Raw genomic sequence first — 18,878 nt, forward strand, 5'->3', positions numbered from 1 at the left:
TACTTCTTTAGGAATGGTAATTATACTTATATTATTCAAATACAAAATAGAGTGGATGTATGAAAAAAATATAATTGGAAATTATATGTTTATATGGTCGTAAATGATTTATTTGTTTTTAATCTTTGATTAAATATATATTTAGAAATTAAAATTATGAAAAAAATAAAAAACAGGCTTAATTAAAAATAAAGTACTTATATTTATTTAATATCACTCGCACCATCATCTGGCAATATGGATGTTTAAACAGCGTCATAAGAAACTATTGTAAATTTGTTAATTATAGTACATCTAATATAATATTATCTATTTCTATTTTGTCACAATAAAAACTGCCGTGCTCTATTTATATAATTTAAATAACAAATCTATACATTTTTTTTTATAATAAACAATTTATTACGTAATTATTACCATAAAATTATAATATCATAAATATATATTAAAATTATGATAGAATTTTATAATAATATTTATAATAGTATCTAAATAAATATCTGTATGTCATATTTAGAAACAAACACGAAAGTAGAGTATTTTAACTTTAAATAAAATATTCTATTCTTATTCTTTCTTCTCATATATGTAATTTTATAAAAGTTTACAAGCAATACAAATTACATAAACAGTTTTACTATGTAATTAAAATAATACAAATTTTAGAGAACACTCTGTATATCACAATTACTTAAAATTATCCTAATAAAATAATTAAAATAAATTACAGCTATTCTAGGTAATATCAAAATCTAGACGTGGCTTGTGCAGGACCGTTGCTCTGTTCATTAGATTTTGTACTTTTTTTTTGGGTTGCGATGCTTTCTGCCTCTTTGATGGTGTCAGGGAGACGTGTGTTTAATGTCTCAGGTGTGGTCAGCATCAGTCCACCAGCAACTAGAGCCGTAGCACCGAATAAGACTGATGGCAGCCATTCAATGTAGATAGCCTATGAAATTAAAATTCATATTGAAAAAATGTGAAAAAAGGTGAAACAGAGAAAAGAAATCTATATTGTTTTTTATCATCCATCAAATTATAACTAAAGCCAAATTTCTACTTTCTAAATCCAGTACTTCCGCCTGCTGTGTTGTCTGTCAGTCACTTAGTTATGGAAGAGTTTTGGATATTACAGATATCAAAGCATTCACTTCAATCGATTCTGCATTTTTATTATATGAAGTGGTAGCCAACTGTCAAAACATCATCATCTTTATTACAATATAGAAAAAAACTAAATTTAGAAATTTCTTACAAGTAGCGGCATTTGAGGAGCAACAATGGACCCAATGCGTCCGATCATCGAACAGAACCCAAGCAGCGAGTGCCTCGCGTGCGTTGGGAACAGCTCTGACGTGTACATGTAGATACCGCTGAATGCTTGCGTGATGGCGATCTTGCCCAGGAGGTACAGGAGGGTGGCCAGCCAGGACATTGCTAGAATGGGAGATATTTGATTAAGAATGTAAAGAAAGCTGATTAAGTTGCCAAGTTTAAAGAAAGTGGTAGAAGAAGAACAAAGATTAAAAAATACAGTTATATTTTTTTATAGAATATATATAAATTAAGTACTATATATAAAAATATATTTTTTTTACTTAAACTTACTTTTAGGCACAAATGTGATCGCAACACAAGAGATGCCGCAAACCACGTAAGCCATCAATAACGTCCTCTTCCTTCCAATGCGATCCAGCACTAAGGCGTTAGTGACCACGGCGATTACTTCCACGCTCACTACCAACATATAGTTGGTGTATTTATCACCGGCGAGTGACACAGAGTTTATAGCTAGTCCGTAGAAGACGAACGTGCAAGTAATCCACCACCAGGAACAGATGGCAAGACGAGTCATTATAATTGGAGAACGCAGGACTTGAATCCATAGACCTTCTTCCTTTTCTGTTTTCTTTTCATCTAACTTCACTTTCTCCTCCACGCTGGTCAATTGGCGCATAGTCTCGTCAGATAACACGACATTATTCATTTTGGCCGCTCTCAATATAATTTCCAAAGCTTCATCTCTCCTTCCTTTGGACAAAAGCCAACGGATACTCTCCGGAAGAAAGTATATATAAGAGAGGAACAGTAAAGATGGTGGATATACCACTAAGATAAAGGTACGCCAGTATGGAAAGGCTTTCGCGAACAACGCGAAGCCTAATCCGCCCAAAACTAACATGATGCCGAGGAATGCTGTCGTCAAAACTCTCTTGTCCTGTCCCAATAACTCGATAGCTGGAAAAAAACATTTACCTTAAATTACTTTTTTCGATATTGTTAAAAATGGGTATATTTTTTACGTTTTTATTAAAATAGGATTCGTGAATTTTTTTTTTTTTTGGATATAAAACAAGACCATTTAGTGACACATTGTTTGTTCAGAAATTATAAAAAATACTATAATTATATTTATTTTGTATATTTCAACTTACTTAGAATGTAAGCAGCTGGGAATGCGCTGGCTCCTGCGACCGTCTCTAGGAACTCTACAATTACATACATTTCGTAGGAAATTGAAAATGCCTTCATGGTACCAATGGCGCCCACTAGAGTGCAACTTAGAATTAAAGCTCGCTTCCGACCCCATCTATAAAATAACAAAAGTAAATTAGTTTTTGAATAAAATATTATATAAAATTTTATTATTTTATTTTTTATACACAAAGTTTTTGGAATAAGTAATTAGGTACAAGAAGAAATATTTTATAATTTAAATAAGTTTCAAATTATACCTAGTAATATAATATCCTTCTTAATGCTTAAAATAAGATTGAAAATGAGAACTGCTGTTTTTTATTCAATTTAATTTTTTGTATAGTAAATTTTGCAGGTGGCGCGCTGTTTAATGAAGATCTCATATAAATATTTAGTTTTTATTTAGAAATCAATATTAAGTGTATGAGAGTAGTCAAAATTTATCGTGTATGGAATGTCCCCTTAATATTGACAGAAAGAAGAATAAAAAAGTTTAAAAGATAGAGGAAAATTTAATGTTCTGACAAAAAGCCTACCAAGTGCAAGAGAGCCCCACAAAATGCGAAAAAGGACTAAAAAATAAATATTCTTTTAAAGAGCCTAGTAATCTATTACAGAACATTACTAATGAAATAAAAAATATTCATTGTTTCTATTTATTTAAAGTAATGTAGATTTCATTTAATTTCGTTACCTGTCCGACACGTATCCCAGTATGGGCAGAGAGACCAGCATGCCAATGTTGTGGACGGTGCCCACCAGCGTGCGCTTCCACTCCTGACATGCTAGATTAAACTGAAAATATATACATATTTGATAGATAAAAAAAAATTAAAATTATACTTTTACCTTTGATACATTTAAATCTATTCCCAATATACTTAAATAGCTTTAAAAAATTACCTAATGTATTTATAGAAACATTTTCTAATTAATCAAATTATTTATGAATATAATAATATCAAGGCCAGTCGTGGCCCAGGGGAACAAGCATGTGACTGTACACGTGACAGGTTGTGGCTTCGATTTTCACCCGAGGAAGTGAAATATTTAATATTTTAATTTCTTCGGTAACAACTTGAGTTCCGCCACCCAACACACAATGGCTCCAGAATTTGGTGGAAATAAATATCATAAATGTCATACATATATTTGAATAGACAGAGAGAACCTAATGACACTTTCTTTACGTTTCCCAAGTACAACACATTGTTTTTTCACAACAAGTTCTAATATATACAGAAATATATATAAAAGTTTTAAATGTCAACATAATATTAATAAAAACTAAGATGTCGATTTAAGACGATACTTATTACAGGAAGATAATATTTATAATAATAAAAACATGTAAGTTGATACCTACATAGATATGTAAAGCAAAGGTAAAAAAAACAATCAAATGTGAGTCGGGCTCTCGTCGGGTTATTGTCTAAAATTGAAATATAGAATCTCTTTAAGTGCACATAATTATACTACAATAATTATAATAATCTAATAACATGACCATCATGTAATTGAGACACGAGCTAGATGTCTGAATGTCTTGAATGTGCATTCAAATTCAAGTTATTTTTATTTTTCAGTTAGTTTAGACTGGACATGGATATATTTTGTGGCTAATGTTGGAACCTAATGGCGTATTAGGTTCCAACATTAGCCACAAAATATATCTCAATGTTAAAAATGAAGTGATTTATCAATAAGTTTTCTCTGTCTACCTAAAAAATAAAATAATAAAATATTTGTCTTACCGAAAAAGGTTCCTATCTTTTAGGTTAAACATGCTCTTATTATACTCGTACATATTCATCAACCTACCTCAGCTACAATAGTCTCCTTAGTAGCATAAAGCCAGTGCTCGCAAGGCCGTAGTTCATCTGAGAAGGTATCTATGTCGCAAGGAAGCTGTGCGTCGAGTGGTGCCTTGCTGGCACATCGCCGCTCCCGCCCCGCCGCTGGTAAGGCACCCTCTAACCACGCTGGCGTGTACTCGGTGCTGTTGAGTGCCTCACATTCCGGTACTACGCATCTGTAAAAGAAGAAAAAAATAGGATAAATTTCAAATTCTTTAAAATGAAAATTAAAAATTATAATTTTCCTTATTAATTTCACTATATGTTTTTAAAATAATAATAATAATATTAGTAATAAACTTGCAGAGCAGCTTGTGACAAGCTGTTAGGGAGTGACGACCTCAGAGGGAAATGCCTTCATCAGCAGGCCGAGTGGAAATTAATCTACGCCATAGAAGCGGGAAAACCCGCTCACGAGATCCTCGTGATAATGAAACCGGTTATTTTAGAACTTTTACACATTGTAAACTAATTAGGTTATTAACTTATATAATTTAACCGAAGTTGTACTTAAAAACCGCCAAATCTATAGATTTTTCCACTTGTTTCCATATCGTTTGTTGACGCCAATTATAGAACTATGAATTACGAAAGTTGACAATGTATTATAAATAAGTCTGCGTTACTAATGGTTCGTTGTCTTCTTCAATTTATTCTTTTGTCTTACAAAAAATATTAGTAGTTATGTTGCATAAATTAAAATTACATATTTATACAAAATATTAAATGAAACTGAGTTCATTAAGTTAAAATTTACTAAGTAAGAAGACGAGGTTTTGCTAATAGTACTTGGTGGGACCAAGCAAAGGTTTCTTGAAAATCTAACGGAAGCAAGAAAAGAAAACTAAACTAAATTAGAAGAAAACTAAACTAGATTAGAAAACTCGATTCAACTAGATAGATAGACTCAACTAGACTAGAAAAAAATATTAGATTATTCAGTACTACGTCTTAGCATCAACATTTTTATAAATTAAATTTTTTTGGGCATCTTTATGCCGTCATAACAATCCAATGTAAAATCACCATGTATTGTTTTTCGTCGTAATTCTCTTTGTGTCCATAAATTTTAAACCATTTGTTATAATTTTAACCGCGTTAAGTAATTTAAAATGCACACATAATAATTATCAAAAATCATAAAATCTTTTTCATAATTAATGTCTTCTTAGCAACCATGATATAGCGTTTACATTAATATTATACTTTAAACATTCATAAGAATAAAATACTTATTTCAATAGTCATTATGTGGGCAAAAAATAAAACGCAGACATCCGCCAAATGCACTTAGATAATAGTTTATTCGTCAGGCCTGTATAAAATATAAAAATATATGAAATATTAGAATAAATTAGGAAGTACAAAAAAATCGCAATTCTATACAAAATAAAATCTTAGAATGCAAGAAGTATATTGTTATTTAAGACGTAATCTTTGCGTTTTGCCTATGTAGGCAACAGACGCCCACTTGCGGTCAATCCATAAAATGCTAAATACTCATAGTATCTTTTCTGGGCTTCAAGTGACTCTTTGTCTATCCACAAAATAACTCCACTTTCTTCTTATTATTTTTTAACTTGACTCTGTATGCAGCAGAGGGAACCTGGGAATCAGTGTTAAGACACTCCGTTCTCATTTCAATTTTGGAGGCATTGCGTATAAGTAGCGGAGCTCGACGCCGTAAAGTTTTATGCATACTGTGAAGCGGAAAAAAAAAACTATAAAACAGCTAAAGAATGATTAAAACAATAAAATCTCTCAGTAAAATCTAAAATTACAGGCTTTGAATTAAAGTAGTCAGAAGAATTGAAAATGTAATAAAGTACCTACATAATAATATTATGCAACCCGTCCACGACGTGACCGCAAGTTTTAGATAGTAACTTACGAGTATACAGATTTATTTTGTTATATTATTTACAACCGCATCATAAATATCTACTTGTATGTCTCTTTTCATTGTCGTGTTACTAAAAGTATAGGAAAATATATTTATTACTAAAATAACACATAATATTGCCTAAACCTCGAACCTAATCTAATGTACAGAATTAATATTGACGATGAAAAAAGAAATTGTTGACTGTTGAGTTTCTTGCCGGCTCTTCTCAGCATACCAACTACTTTCCAGACCGATGGACACATCCAAAAAAAGATGGAAAATTCAATTAAAATATATACATGTATAGAAGGCGGCCTTAATAGCAATCTCGGCATAAATATTTATTTGAATAAAAAATATTTTGAAATTTGAATTGTGCTATCCAGCTTAATAAATCATCGTAGCATCGTAGTTACTTGCAGAACAAAAAAAGCCTATTTTTTTAAATATGAATTTTCCAGCGTGACAATTGACCATAAAATCAGTTTGCCAATGTCACGTATAAATGCCTAATTCAAGAGTTTTGCCAAATCATCGTCATTAAGTAGATATTATATAATTCCTCTATCATTATTTAGCAACAATACCTTTATGTCATCTAATGTACAGTATACGTTACTGTAATGGCCGCAACAGCGGTGGAATAAGTTATTACGTCTTTTTTTGCTTCACGCTTTATCTCGCACATAGCAGGATAAGCAGAGGGAGCTGAGTTCTTAATGGCCGAACTCAACGCTGCACAAAAAATCTTTAAACAATTTTGTGACTTTAAATCGTATTTTATATGATTATATCGTTGCATTCCGCTGGCATTCTCAATCAATGAATATAAAATAGTAGTAAATATTATGCATATGCATATGCATACATGCATTAAGGCCATTATCACGGAGAGGACCCTTACTCGGGTTAATGTATTGTTTTCATTTCCCCGCTCCGATAAAACATAGTGCGACGTTGAGTTCCGCTTTAACAAATGCAGTGTCTCAAATTCGGACAGAAAACTGAGGATATAGTGTCTTAACACTTGACTCCTTCTGCCTACTTCCATAAAGCGTGACGTCATATATAAAAATCATAAAATACAAATACACATATTGTATGTGATTTGATCTCTCTTATTTGCATATACATGTAATTTACTCACATGACTTTAGACAATTCTAAAGGATATTTATATACAGGGTGGAAGAGGCAGCGCTCCTTTTACTGAAACTGCATATAGGGTAAAATATTTCAAACCCAAAATTAAAAAAAATAATCAAGGTACCTCAACAGTTTGGACGTAGGATTTTTTTTTCATTTCACCATTTTTATCCATACCTGTATTTCGTGAGACTCACACATAAGTGTGCGACGTTGCCGCTATGAGAGGTAAGTGTGTGCGTGCCTATGTTATATTTTACAAATGGTGTTTTATTTTAAAACGATAATTTTATTAATTATTTTGTTTGAAAAAATAACTTTTTCATTTTTGTGAATTATTTTTTTCTGGCTTTTATAGAGTAGTTAAAACTGTGGTTTCATTTAAAGTGGTGCTGACAATTCCATCCTGTATATAGCATGTTGTCAGATCTTGAATGCTAATTTAATATATTTTGGTAATAAATGACGACGACTGCATTTTAAAATATTTACGAAAACAGAACATTTCATCGTCTTGTAGTGCTTTTTTATAACGGATAATATACAAAAATACATTGAGAGGTTTTAAAATAATGAATATACTAAATAAAAATATTTATTCCGTTAAATTATTATATATACTATATAATTATAACGAAATCCCATAAAAAATAACAACACATTCCTTAGAACGGGGGAAACAAACACAAATACTTGTATTGGAACTAGGTCAGCTGGGTTCGCTACAATGACACTTACTCGTAGTTTTCCTCGGAATTGGAATTAACCGGCATCCTTATTATGTTTTGAAACTTCCGTTGTTTCTGTTATTATCTTATCCATGTCATACATACTTCTTGAAAATGATGGGGCAAAGTGCACTCTGTGATCCTTGAATTCCTTCGAATGTTTTAGTTTAACACTATTCTATCTAGCCCGTCGGCTTTTGGTTTGGCGTGTGGCTTCGATCCCCACTCGGGGAGTGAAATATTTATTTACGTTTTTATTTCCATTTCTTTGCTCTGGTGTCGAGGCAAAGCGCGGCGTTAAGTTCTGCCACTCAACACGCAATGCCTCCAGAGTTCAGCAGAAAGTGGAGAACGGAGTGTCTTAACACTGGGTTTCCACTATCATACTTACAATATCTTTTTTTTTAATCTTATTTATATTCTATACTTCTATAGACATTTGGCAAACGACCTTTCATAGTATGATTGTGAAACTCTGCAGATTGTATGTGTCATGGCCGCCAATATCCAATAAAAACATCTTTGGTTACCACTTTTTGCAAAGATATCAACACATTTTTTTTGTAGATTGTATATAAATATTTATTCTTATATGCATGATCACGTTTGTTGTTTATTCATTCGATGCAAAAAAAATCTATACATATATCGGTTAAAAGATATTTTTAGAGTTCAGTATCTTACAAGTAAAAAATTAAACCCCCTATATTATCACTTTCTTTTCCGTACGTCCACCTGTCAGGATCGATCTTTAGACAAATGTTCAGTATTTATCTCAAGATCGAGTGGATGTATGAAGCTGAAATTAATTTAAAATATTCAATAGAATAATCTTTGACTCTACATTCCTCGGAGGATAGAAAAGTTAAGCTTCCAAATCAAGACAATGAAAAACACGCGCATTTATGCATCATTTTTGCTGTATTCTACATGAAATTTATCGCTTAATTAAAACTGATGGGGTACTTCCCGTGGATTTCTAGTTGTAAAATTTAACCCAGTGAGGTAGTATGTAAAAAACTCGAGAAGTTTAAATTTATAGGTATTACATGGAAATAAAGCTAAAATTGAACTAAACTCGGGTTTAAATTGGTTCAAATCCTCCCACGTACTACTACTATATTTATCTAGAATATAATAGTAGCTAGTTTGCTCATCGCCGATATACATTTTAACATTTTAACACGTTAAATAATCATAAAATGTTAGACACTAGTCTTTGATAGAATAAATACACCGTAATGAGATAACGTGGGGGCAATTAAATAATTACCGCCGAGACACGCCGCTAAGTAGTTGATGCTTAGTTAACAACACTAGTTAGTGTATTCTTGTTAATTAATATACCTAAGAAATGTGTATTATAGAAAATAAAATGTAGGTTTTATAGGAAAATATAGCTAGGTTTCCTGATTTTTCCTATAGATTAAATTTTATTTCTAGATAGGTACTTTAAATTTATAACTATAACATTTTATATGAAAATAACATAAAAATGAATTTATTATTTTCAACTGATAAGAAAATCGTTACTTATCGGACATTAAAAAATAAAATCGTGACGATAATAAAATTGCTTTCGCTATATTTGAGTCTATAAAAATTTTATTCATATACTAAATATAGCATTCCATTGTTAGGAAGGAATCGTCATTATGAGAAAAAAGACTGGTTAAGTTCGAGTCGGACTCGCCCACCGAGACTTCCGTGCCTCTTTCAATATTATAGGTCAACGGGAAGTATAACTATAAAGGCAAATGCACTTATTTTGTATGAAATGAACTACAAATATATAATAAATATATTTATTTTTGTTGTTAGTTCTCACTTCGTGCCCAATTTCATATCTGTACATACAGTAGCACAGTCTATACAGTTAATAATTTAACATTCAATATTACCTGTATGGTACGTCGCCCGCTAAGAAAACATAATTTGTCGCATGGAAAGCCATCATGAAGGGTACTACAGCCAGCAACGCGTAATTCTTGAGGTGAAACCGCTTAAACTGACCCAACTCCTGCATCAAAACGTCCGTATCCACACCGTGACCACTAGGCTTAACTTTTTCACTCGCCATTTTTATAATTATTATTTACTTATTATAAAACAAAACACTATTCACATAACAATATTTGGAATTTATTTATTTATTTTTTATATTTATTTCGATTATTTTAAAGTAATTTCTCAACGGAACGTAGGACACGCACGTTAGGTGCGCGTGCGCCGCGAACGACTCTAACAGTGCGGGTGATCCTTATATTATATACTTATAAATATTATTCAATTTATGAGAAATATTAAATACTTTAAATTCCATACTTAAGCTCTTGTGACAATGAATATTAAACATGAAAAATTCTTGGTAAATTAACTAATGACTACATTATTATCGTCTTTAGAGAACATTATAATGGGAAATGTGTTGCTAGCTATCTGTTTGTCTTTCTTCAATACATTTAATGATTATAATATAGGAAACCTTATTTTATTAGTAAATGTTCGATTTTAAACACGATTTAAGCAAAAAAATTAAAAAAATAACATTTAAGTATGTATGTCACGTCATATGTACTTACATTTGTTTTCATGCTAATTTCTAGTACTATTGAAAAGGCTGGAACTTTCTTTTCTATCGTTTCATCTGACACACAGAATATTTTACGAGCTCATCAATGTTCTAAAATTTTAGAATTATATAATTCTATTATTTTTACATGTTTTTGTCAGCTTTACGTTGTATCCCGCATATAGCAAGCAGAGTAGGCAAATAGTAGAGTAGGGAACCTCCTAGCGGTAGGACACGCCGTACCCACTTTTTGCCGAATTTTTTGATTACGTGTTGAGCGACGGAACTCAAGACGAAAGACATTAAAATATTAAATAATAATTAAATCTCCGAGTGGGAATCGAACCCACAACCGTTGCGTTACAGTCACTCTCTTGTGTTCGTACACCACGACGGTCTCTACACTATACATTGTCTATCATAATAAAATATACAATCTATTATAGATTTTATCTTCATGCATATAAAATCTATAATAGATTAATAATAGCGAAATTATTTAGAGACAACAAACGTCTGTAATTGAACATTCTAGTTAATTTCATGTATCGATATGAATCTGACCATCTTACGTGGAACTACAAAGAAAAATGTATACGTAGGAATCAAACTAAGGACCTCCACTCCACAATAGAAGTCAGAGCTAATGACTGATAAGCAAACAAGATGAAATTTGAATTTATTAACGAAAAAGAATTAGGATTCAGAAAATAAATTAAATTAATTAAAACATATATACATACGAGTATATACGAGGTTTGTTATATTACTTGTAAAATTAAATATTTTTAACCGACTTCTGTAAGAAAAGGAGGTTATCAATTCGACTGTATTTTTTTTTATTTATTTTTTTTATGTTTGTTACCTCATAACTTTTAACTGGGTGGACCGATTTTGATATTTTTTTTTATTTGAAAGGTATAGCTTCCCGAATGGTCCCATTTTTTTTGGTCCATGTCTGACAATGGTATCCATGAGAAAATCACATAAGTCTTAAATTTGCATTATGCATGTGCGCGACTAATAGCCGAATAACTCAATGTCGCGCCAACCGATTTTGATGATTCTTTTTTTATTTGAAAGGATACACTTCAAGGATAATTTGGTGAAAGTTTGGTTAGGTTTCGATTATGGAATCCGGAGAAAATTGAGAATGTTTGTTTTTTTTGGTCAAAAATTAATTATACTGTAATAGTTACAAGCAAAAACTTTTTAAATTGATGTCAGAAGTGAGATTCCTGATTGTTGCATTTCTTTTTAACCAATCTCAAAAAAGAGGATGTTCTCATTTTCAACCAACTTCAAAAAAGGGAGATTCCGAATTCACCCGAATACTTTATATGTTTGTTCTTGTCAATATACCAAAATGTAACTTTGCACAAAAATAATAGCTAATTAAATGAAGTTTTACATAGAACAATCACAACCACTCGTTGACAACCACTACCACCACCATCACCACTCGTTCAAGAAGCATCATTTTAAGATCTACCCATCACTAAAAATCGTAAAATAAATTAATTTTTAACAAAAACAAAAACCGACTTCTAACAACGAACTAAAAAGTGAAAAATAATTATATAAAGATTTTATAATTTTGAAGTCGGTGTCAAACTAATGCTACAACACCTTTACTACAAATATCTAATTACTAAGCCTGTTTGTTTTACTTGGCACCGACTTCAAAATTATAAAATCTTTATATAATTATTTTTCACTTTTTAGTTCGTTGTTAGAAGTCGGTTTTTGTTTTTGTTAAAAATTAATTTTATACATTTGTTATTTTATAATTACTTAAAGATATTTTTTTTATCTTATCCCACACTTTTAGTTAACGATGGAAAATTTGACCTTTTTTATTAATTCGCTATACAAATAAGATTTTAACTTTGAATCTTTAAGAGGAAGGAAATGGGCTAAACACACATTCGTTTAACCTTTATTGTGTATTTGCTTAGCGTTTCCGAATAAGATCCTGAAGGCTACAAATAGTTTTATGATATCGAAATTTATAGAATACATATATATAATTATAGTATACACATATAAGAAGGTGTAGACAATTTAGAATAATGATTCAATTTTTTTACGCTTTATCCAGCATTTAGCACGGTCGCGGTAAACAGAAGGAACATAGTGTTAAGACACTCTGTTTCGAACTTTCTCTTGAATTGTCGAGACATAGAGTAGCCTCGCTGCTTGTTGACATAACAAATAACAGAAAGTTGTTAAATCATCCATACACATCCATACCTACGAGTATACTATAAATTCGAAAGTAACTCTGTCTGTCTTTCTGCCTTTTACGCAATCAGGGCCAAACCGCTAATTTTATTGTGATAAAATACTCATATAGAGATACTTGAGGGTCTCGGGATGAACATAGGATACTTTTTTTTCTCATATTTGCAATTTATTCCGTCATGTTAATAATAACCGTCGCTATGCCATCGTTGCTAAGCAACGATTTGCAAAGTTTGTTGTTAGAAAACGTCACCCAAAATGAGTTTGCTTAACGCATCTCTCTATTGAAAACTGAAAATAATTTCATAAATATATTTAATAAATATTCGTATAGTTCAAGCGAGCGTAGCCGCGTTCGGTTCCACTAGTACACACATAAAATAAAGATGTCATTGAAATTCACAATTAGTCACTGTACTAGTATAGCGGCGGCGGTAGATACAAGGTTGACACTTAGAACACCTATAAAGGCCAAGTTCAACGACGAATGAATACAACGCAGTAGAAGAATGTGCTATCTCTTTAAATATAATAAAAAGTTGTTAGCATTTGCAGTAGTTTTATAATTGTTATCTTTTATTTTATATACTTTCATGATAATTTTAACGGAAGTTGTTAATAACGTTATTGAATAAAAGAATTGAATTAAAAAGATTTTGATGATATGACTGGTAATAATCTAATCTAGAATAAAAAAAAATAAATATAATTTCTTGTAGTTAAACACAATGACTTTAGGTTTTTTCCTTAATGTCTCGAAAATTGAGCAGAACGTGGGAACGGAGTGTCTTAACACTAGCTACCCTCTGCTTATCCCGCTATGCACGGAAAAAGGTAAAATTGGTTATTGTTATAGTATACCCGGCGTTGACTTCTGCCACTCAACAAGCAATGCCTCCAAAATTCGGCAGAAAGTGGGGCACGGAGTGTTTTAACACTAGATTCCCTCTGCCTACCCTGCTGTGTGCGGGATACAGCGTGAAGCTATTATAGTATAGACATTTCGTGGTTTGTAGGCATGGTAATTGTATTTCTAGACATTCTACGCTACAATTTTTTACTATAAATTAATATTAATTCAAATAAAACAGACATGACATTCATCTCTTTTCTCTTTTGTGTCCTAAGAATAATTAAGGAGTCAATAAGAACACGTTAACATTCTTGGCAACCATATCTGTCGAGTACTTTATCATTGATAAAGGATTTCTTACATCCATATATAGGTCAAGTAACCGGCGCCGATAATTTACTATCAAATAATTGCAATTGAAAGCGGTTGCTCCCATTTCGAAAATACGGTTTTAATAAATGTGAGTATTACTCGTATTGGATTAATTATAACTCTTGTGTAGAACTGTGTAAAGTTAGCATTTTGTGTATTTTTTTAATGAAATTTTAGTTCAAATCTTGATTTTTTTAATGTCTATTAGACATCTCAGTAGCTATGTTTTATATTTACTAAAATAATATTTGCTAAGCAGTCACTAAATGTAAATAAAAATTGTATACAAAGTACAATCTATGAAAGCGACAGCAAAGTATATAGAATAATTTATGCCCTTTTGTTATTTGTCGACTTTTATGACAGCCTGAGGTGTACTCATAACGTATGCTTCTAATTCCAGTGAGTATAATAAATATTAATTAACTAATAATACTTGAAGAAAAATACTTTTTTAACTATGTATGCAATTTGCCGAAACATACAGGTCTATGTAAGCTGTAATTATTAATTTCAACGGTGGTAATTTCAGTAGAGGTGGTGGTGCAGTGCGACAGAGCTTGTCTGTAACCGCGTTAGTTATGAGTTCGGTCTTCACTCGGGCCAGGCGCGGCGTTAAGTTCCGTCAGTCCACACGCAATGTCTCGAAAGAACGGAATGCATGAAACGGGGTGTCTATCAACTAACACTAGGTACCCTCTTCTCTGCTATACGGAGAGATGGCTGTTTTTTTTTCAATGGCCGACGTGGTTGTTTGCATTTAGGATATTGTTTAAAATATTTCAATTAAATAAAACATTTATAATGCGAAGGTTAAATGTATAGTAAATATTGATTGGTAGAGAAAGGCCCATTACTGGTCATGGTTGTAGTATAAAGTCATTATTGGAATGTCTTATTGGATTCTATTGAAATATTATTGTTACATTATTTATTTTAATTAAAAAAAAATTACAGTTATTTAACAGGGCAAGAAACCTATTCATTTTCGGCCTAAACAAAAAATAATAAATTAATTTTTAACAAAAAGAAAAACCGACTTCTATAGATTTAACCTTAAGATTTAAAAGAAAAACCGACTTCTAGAAGATTTTATAATTTTGAAGTCGGTGTCAAACTAATGCTACAACACCCTTACTACAATATCTAATTACTAAGCCTGTTTGTTTTACTTGGCACCGACTTGAAAATTATAAAATCTTTATATAATTATTTTTCACTTTTTAGTTCGTTGTTAGATAGAAGTCGGTTTTTCTTTTTGTTAAAAATTAATTTATTTTACGATTTTTAGTGATGGGTAGATCTTAAAATGATGCTTCTTGAACGAGTGGTGATGGTGGTGGTAGTGGTTGTCAACGAGTGGTTGTGATTGTGCTATGTAAAACTTCATTTAATTAGCTATTATTTTGGTGCAAAGTTACATTTTGGTATATTGACAAGAACATACATAAAAAGTATTCAGGTGAATTCGGAATCTCTCTTTTTTGAGATTTTGAGGTTGAAAAGAAATGCAACGATCAGGTATCTCACTTCTGACATCAATTTAAAAAGTTTTTGCTTGTAACTATTACAGTATAATAAATTTTTTACCAAAAAAAACAAACTTTCTTGAAATTCCAAATTGTCACCGGATTCCATAATCGGAACCGAACCAGTTTGGTGAAAGTTCCAAATTATCCTTGAAGTGTATCCTTTCAAATAAAAAAAGAATCATCAAAATCGGTTGGCGCGACATTAATTTATTCATCTATTTGTCGCGCACATACCTAATGCAAATTTAAGACTTATGTGATTTTCTCATAGATACCATTGTCAGACATGGACCAAAAAAAAATGGGACCATTCGGGAAGCTTCACCTTTCAAATAAAAAAATATATTTCAAAATCGGTTAACTCAGTCAAAAGTTATGAGGTAACAAACATAAAAAAAAACAAATAAATAAAAAAATAAAAAAAGAAAAAAAAAATACAGTCGAATTGATAACCTCCTTTTCTTACATAAGTCGGTTAAAAAATAAAATAATTCTATAGTAAACATTCCTCAAGAACGCATTGAACGATTGAACAAGGCATTGAACCCACGACCAATCGCTATTGTAAAATATCTCATATTTTTTATTATTGAACATTTCACACATTAATATAAAATTAACTATTTACTTAAGGTCAGTATTGCATCAGTCGCAATGACACTGCACCCTTTTTAGGCACCTCCTTGAATACTTTGACTTTCTCAATATGCAATTTTATGTTAAAAGCTTTTATATGCCATATTAATTAAAAAAGTGTTTAAGAAATTCAGTTCATTGTAAATCAGTTTATTTATAGTTTACTCCAATTCTTTTAAGTATTTAAGAGCTTAGTCTTGAGGATTTAAAATTAGGATCTTATATTATCCATGTCACCTGTATCGATTTTGATGGTATTTTTACATTGCTAGCATTAATAGAGTTAGTATATGGCAGCTCTAGTTAGAGGATTCTGTGATAACTTTTTGTGTAAATTTTTGTGCAATGTGTGTAAAATGAATCTTGTCTCATGTAAAGTAAATATAAAATATTACTACAGTTTTTTCAGCTTTTCAACATTTAAATAAAAAGACGGCGGAACAATATCATTTGAAATAATATATTGACCTGATGGAAAGCAAATCACAATCAGCTCCACGTGAGGCACCGGGAACCTAGTGTAACACTCCGTTTTCCATTTTCCGGCGAATCCTGAAGGCATTGCGTGTTGAGTGGCGGATCTTAACGCCGCGCTTTGCCTCGACACCAGAGCGAAGAAAATGGAAATATTAAATATTTAATTTCCATGAGTAAGAATCGAACCCACAACTTAGTGCCCCTGCGCCTGCCAAAATTATTACTTACCCATTGGTAAGTAATAATTTTGGCCATTGCCTTATCTTGTTAAAGAAAATACTTTGGATTGTAACACAATGTCTCTAAAATGGATGAAAAGACGGGAAGAGTACTCACCAAATAAACTGCTTACACGGCCGTATGCAGTAAATTGTAAATAAAGAAAGAAAAATATTTTGAAAGAAATTACGTTATGGCCAAAAAAAATATTTTAATACAAAACAATTGACATGAAAATTTGAGCTTCGTTGAGATATTGTCGATCGCCACTCAAGGAAATGACACATTTATTTAAATTAATGTTTTCATTTCGTCAGCTCTAGTGTAGAGGTAAAGCGCGGCGTTGAGTTCCGCCAACACGCAATGCCTCCAGAATTCGGCGGTAAGTGGGGAACGGGGTGTCTTAACTAGAATCCATCTGCCTACCCTACTGTGTACGGGATACAGGGTTAAGCAGATTTTTTTTATGTCAAAAAATTTACTCAATTGCTATCAAATTATTACTTACCTATAAGGAATATCCGCCGCAAGGAAGATATAAGTAGTGTGCAGTAACCCAACCTGCACGGCCGCCATCGCAACCAGCACATAGACGCGCAGGTGGAACCGCCCTGCCTGGCCAAGCTCCCGCATGACGTTGTCCGGACTCACTTCTATACATTTCTCCGTTTTCTCTACCTTCCTCACTTCCTGCTCTGGTGCCTTTGATGCAGCTGAACTCATTGCTGATAAATATTTTTTGTTAAGATCTTGTGTTTTTTAATGTTCTTTTTTTTAATGTTCTTAATAAAAAAGCGAATCGAAGTCCACAAGCTTTATGACTCCTTCGCACTGCATAGGCGCTTTGTACCGCCGGTGGCCCACAGAGCACTGAACTCGCAGAGCACACCAAGTACTGATCTGAAGACTGCAGACAATGCCAATTCGTGGATAGAAAGCCGCTCTGGGTCAGGGCCGCCTCTCGATTGTCATTCATCTGTGCCTATTGCTACATTTGACTGGACACGCACTTGTAATTATATGCAACTCGTACGGCGCCGGCGACTTGCAAACACTCAAAATTGACTTTGAGAAATAGTGAATCGGCACTTGCAAAATTATTATTGATTTAATAGCTGTTACAACTTACAACGTATCAATAAGGACCAGCAAGGTTGAACGTTCTCTTGTCTAGAATACATTCTTAATTATTTTGAATTGCCCTTTAAAAAAAATTTATTTTTAAAAATATGCAGCAATAGAAAAGCCAATTTAAAAGAACGATTTGAAATTTGCCAATTGCCAATTTGAAAAACGAAATTGTTTAAAAGACAACAAAAAAACTTAATATAAATATGTTGTGTTTACCTTTTAAAATCAGTTCTTACCTTAGGTACTGCCTAGTACTAACTCTAGGCTACTGCCTAATGTCCAGTATCATATGGGGCCTTACCGTTTCGAGTTACTCGAAATGTTCGGTACTGGTATATTGCGATCATCGATCGATCATCTGGAACCAAGTTGGCCTCAAAAATACTGGGGTCATCGGCAGAGCGAGACAGTACTTCATGCCAAAACACCGTTTAGCTCTATATAGCGCCCAGGTTCGGTATCATATTGAGTACTGTTCTCATCTCTACTGGTCTGGTCTGGGCATCGACTGGTGCACTCCAGTATCAGTTTATGTCATTTAATTGCATACAACATAGAGCTGTTCGAATCGTTGGGGAGCCAATTATCTGTGACAAGCTTGATACTTTGGCTTTGCATGAAAACGTCTCCCCGCTGACTAAGGAATGGCCTACCTAGATAGTGTTTCCAGTTCGATACGATATGAGTACCTTCAAAAAACACGCCTATCTCCATCTTAAGGATCGGCAACGCACCTGCACCTCTGGAGT

At 32.3% G+C, this 18,878-nt stretch overlaps 1 protein-coding gene across 2 annotated transcripts; it reads right to left on the reverse strand.

Moving 5' to 3' along the window:
- Nucleotides 1-178: 178 nt before the first annotated feature.
- LOC146529536 (organic cation transporter protein-like) lies at nucleotides 179-18,216 on the reverse strand. 2 transcript variants are annotated; one of them, XM_085202070.1, is made up of 7 exons: nucleotides 17,507-18,216; nucleotides 4,300-4,510; nucleotides 3,173-3,273; nucleotides 2,436-2,590; nucleotides 1,609-2,238; nucleotides 1,256-1,437; nucleotides 179-949 (listed from the first exon to the last, which is right to left on the reverse strand). In XM_085202070.1, exons 1-7 carry the CDS (start codon nucleotides 17,719-17,721, stop codon nucleotides 746-748), a joined length of 1,698 nt encoding a protein of 565 aa, XP_085058196.1. In that variant the 5' UTR covers nucleotides 17,722-18,216; the 3' UTR covers nucleotides 179-745. The 2 variants fall into 2 exon arrangements, with proteins under 2 accessions (XP_085058196.1, XP_085058197.1); XM_085202071.1 differs by lacking the exon at nucleotides 17,507-18,216 and adding an exon at nucleotides 9,995-10,341.
- Nucleotides 18,217-18,878: the final 662 nt, after the last annotated feature.

Source organism: Heliconius melpomene, chromosome 18, assembly GCF_056956725.1.
Source record: "Heliconius melpomene rosina isolate 202511_hmr_F chromosome 18, ASM5695672v1, whole genome shotgun sequence".
Classification (NCBI taxonomy): Eukaryota; Metazoa; Arthropoda; class Insecta; order Lepidoptera; family Nymphalidae; genus Heliconius; species Heliconius melpomene.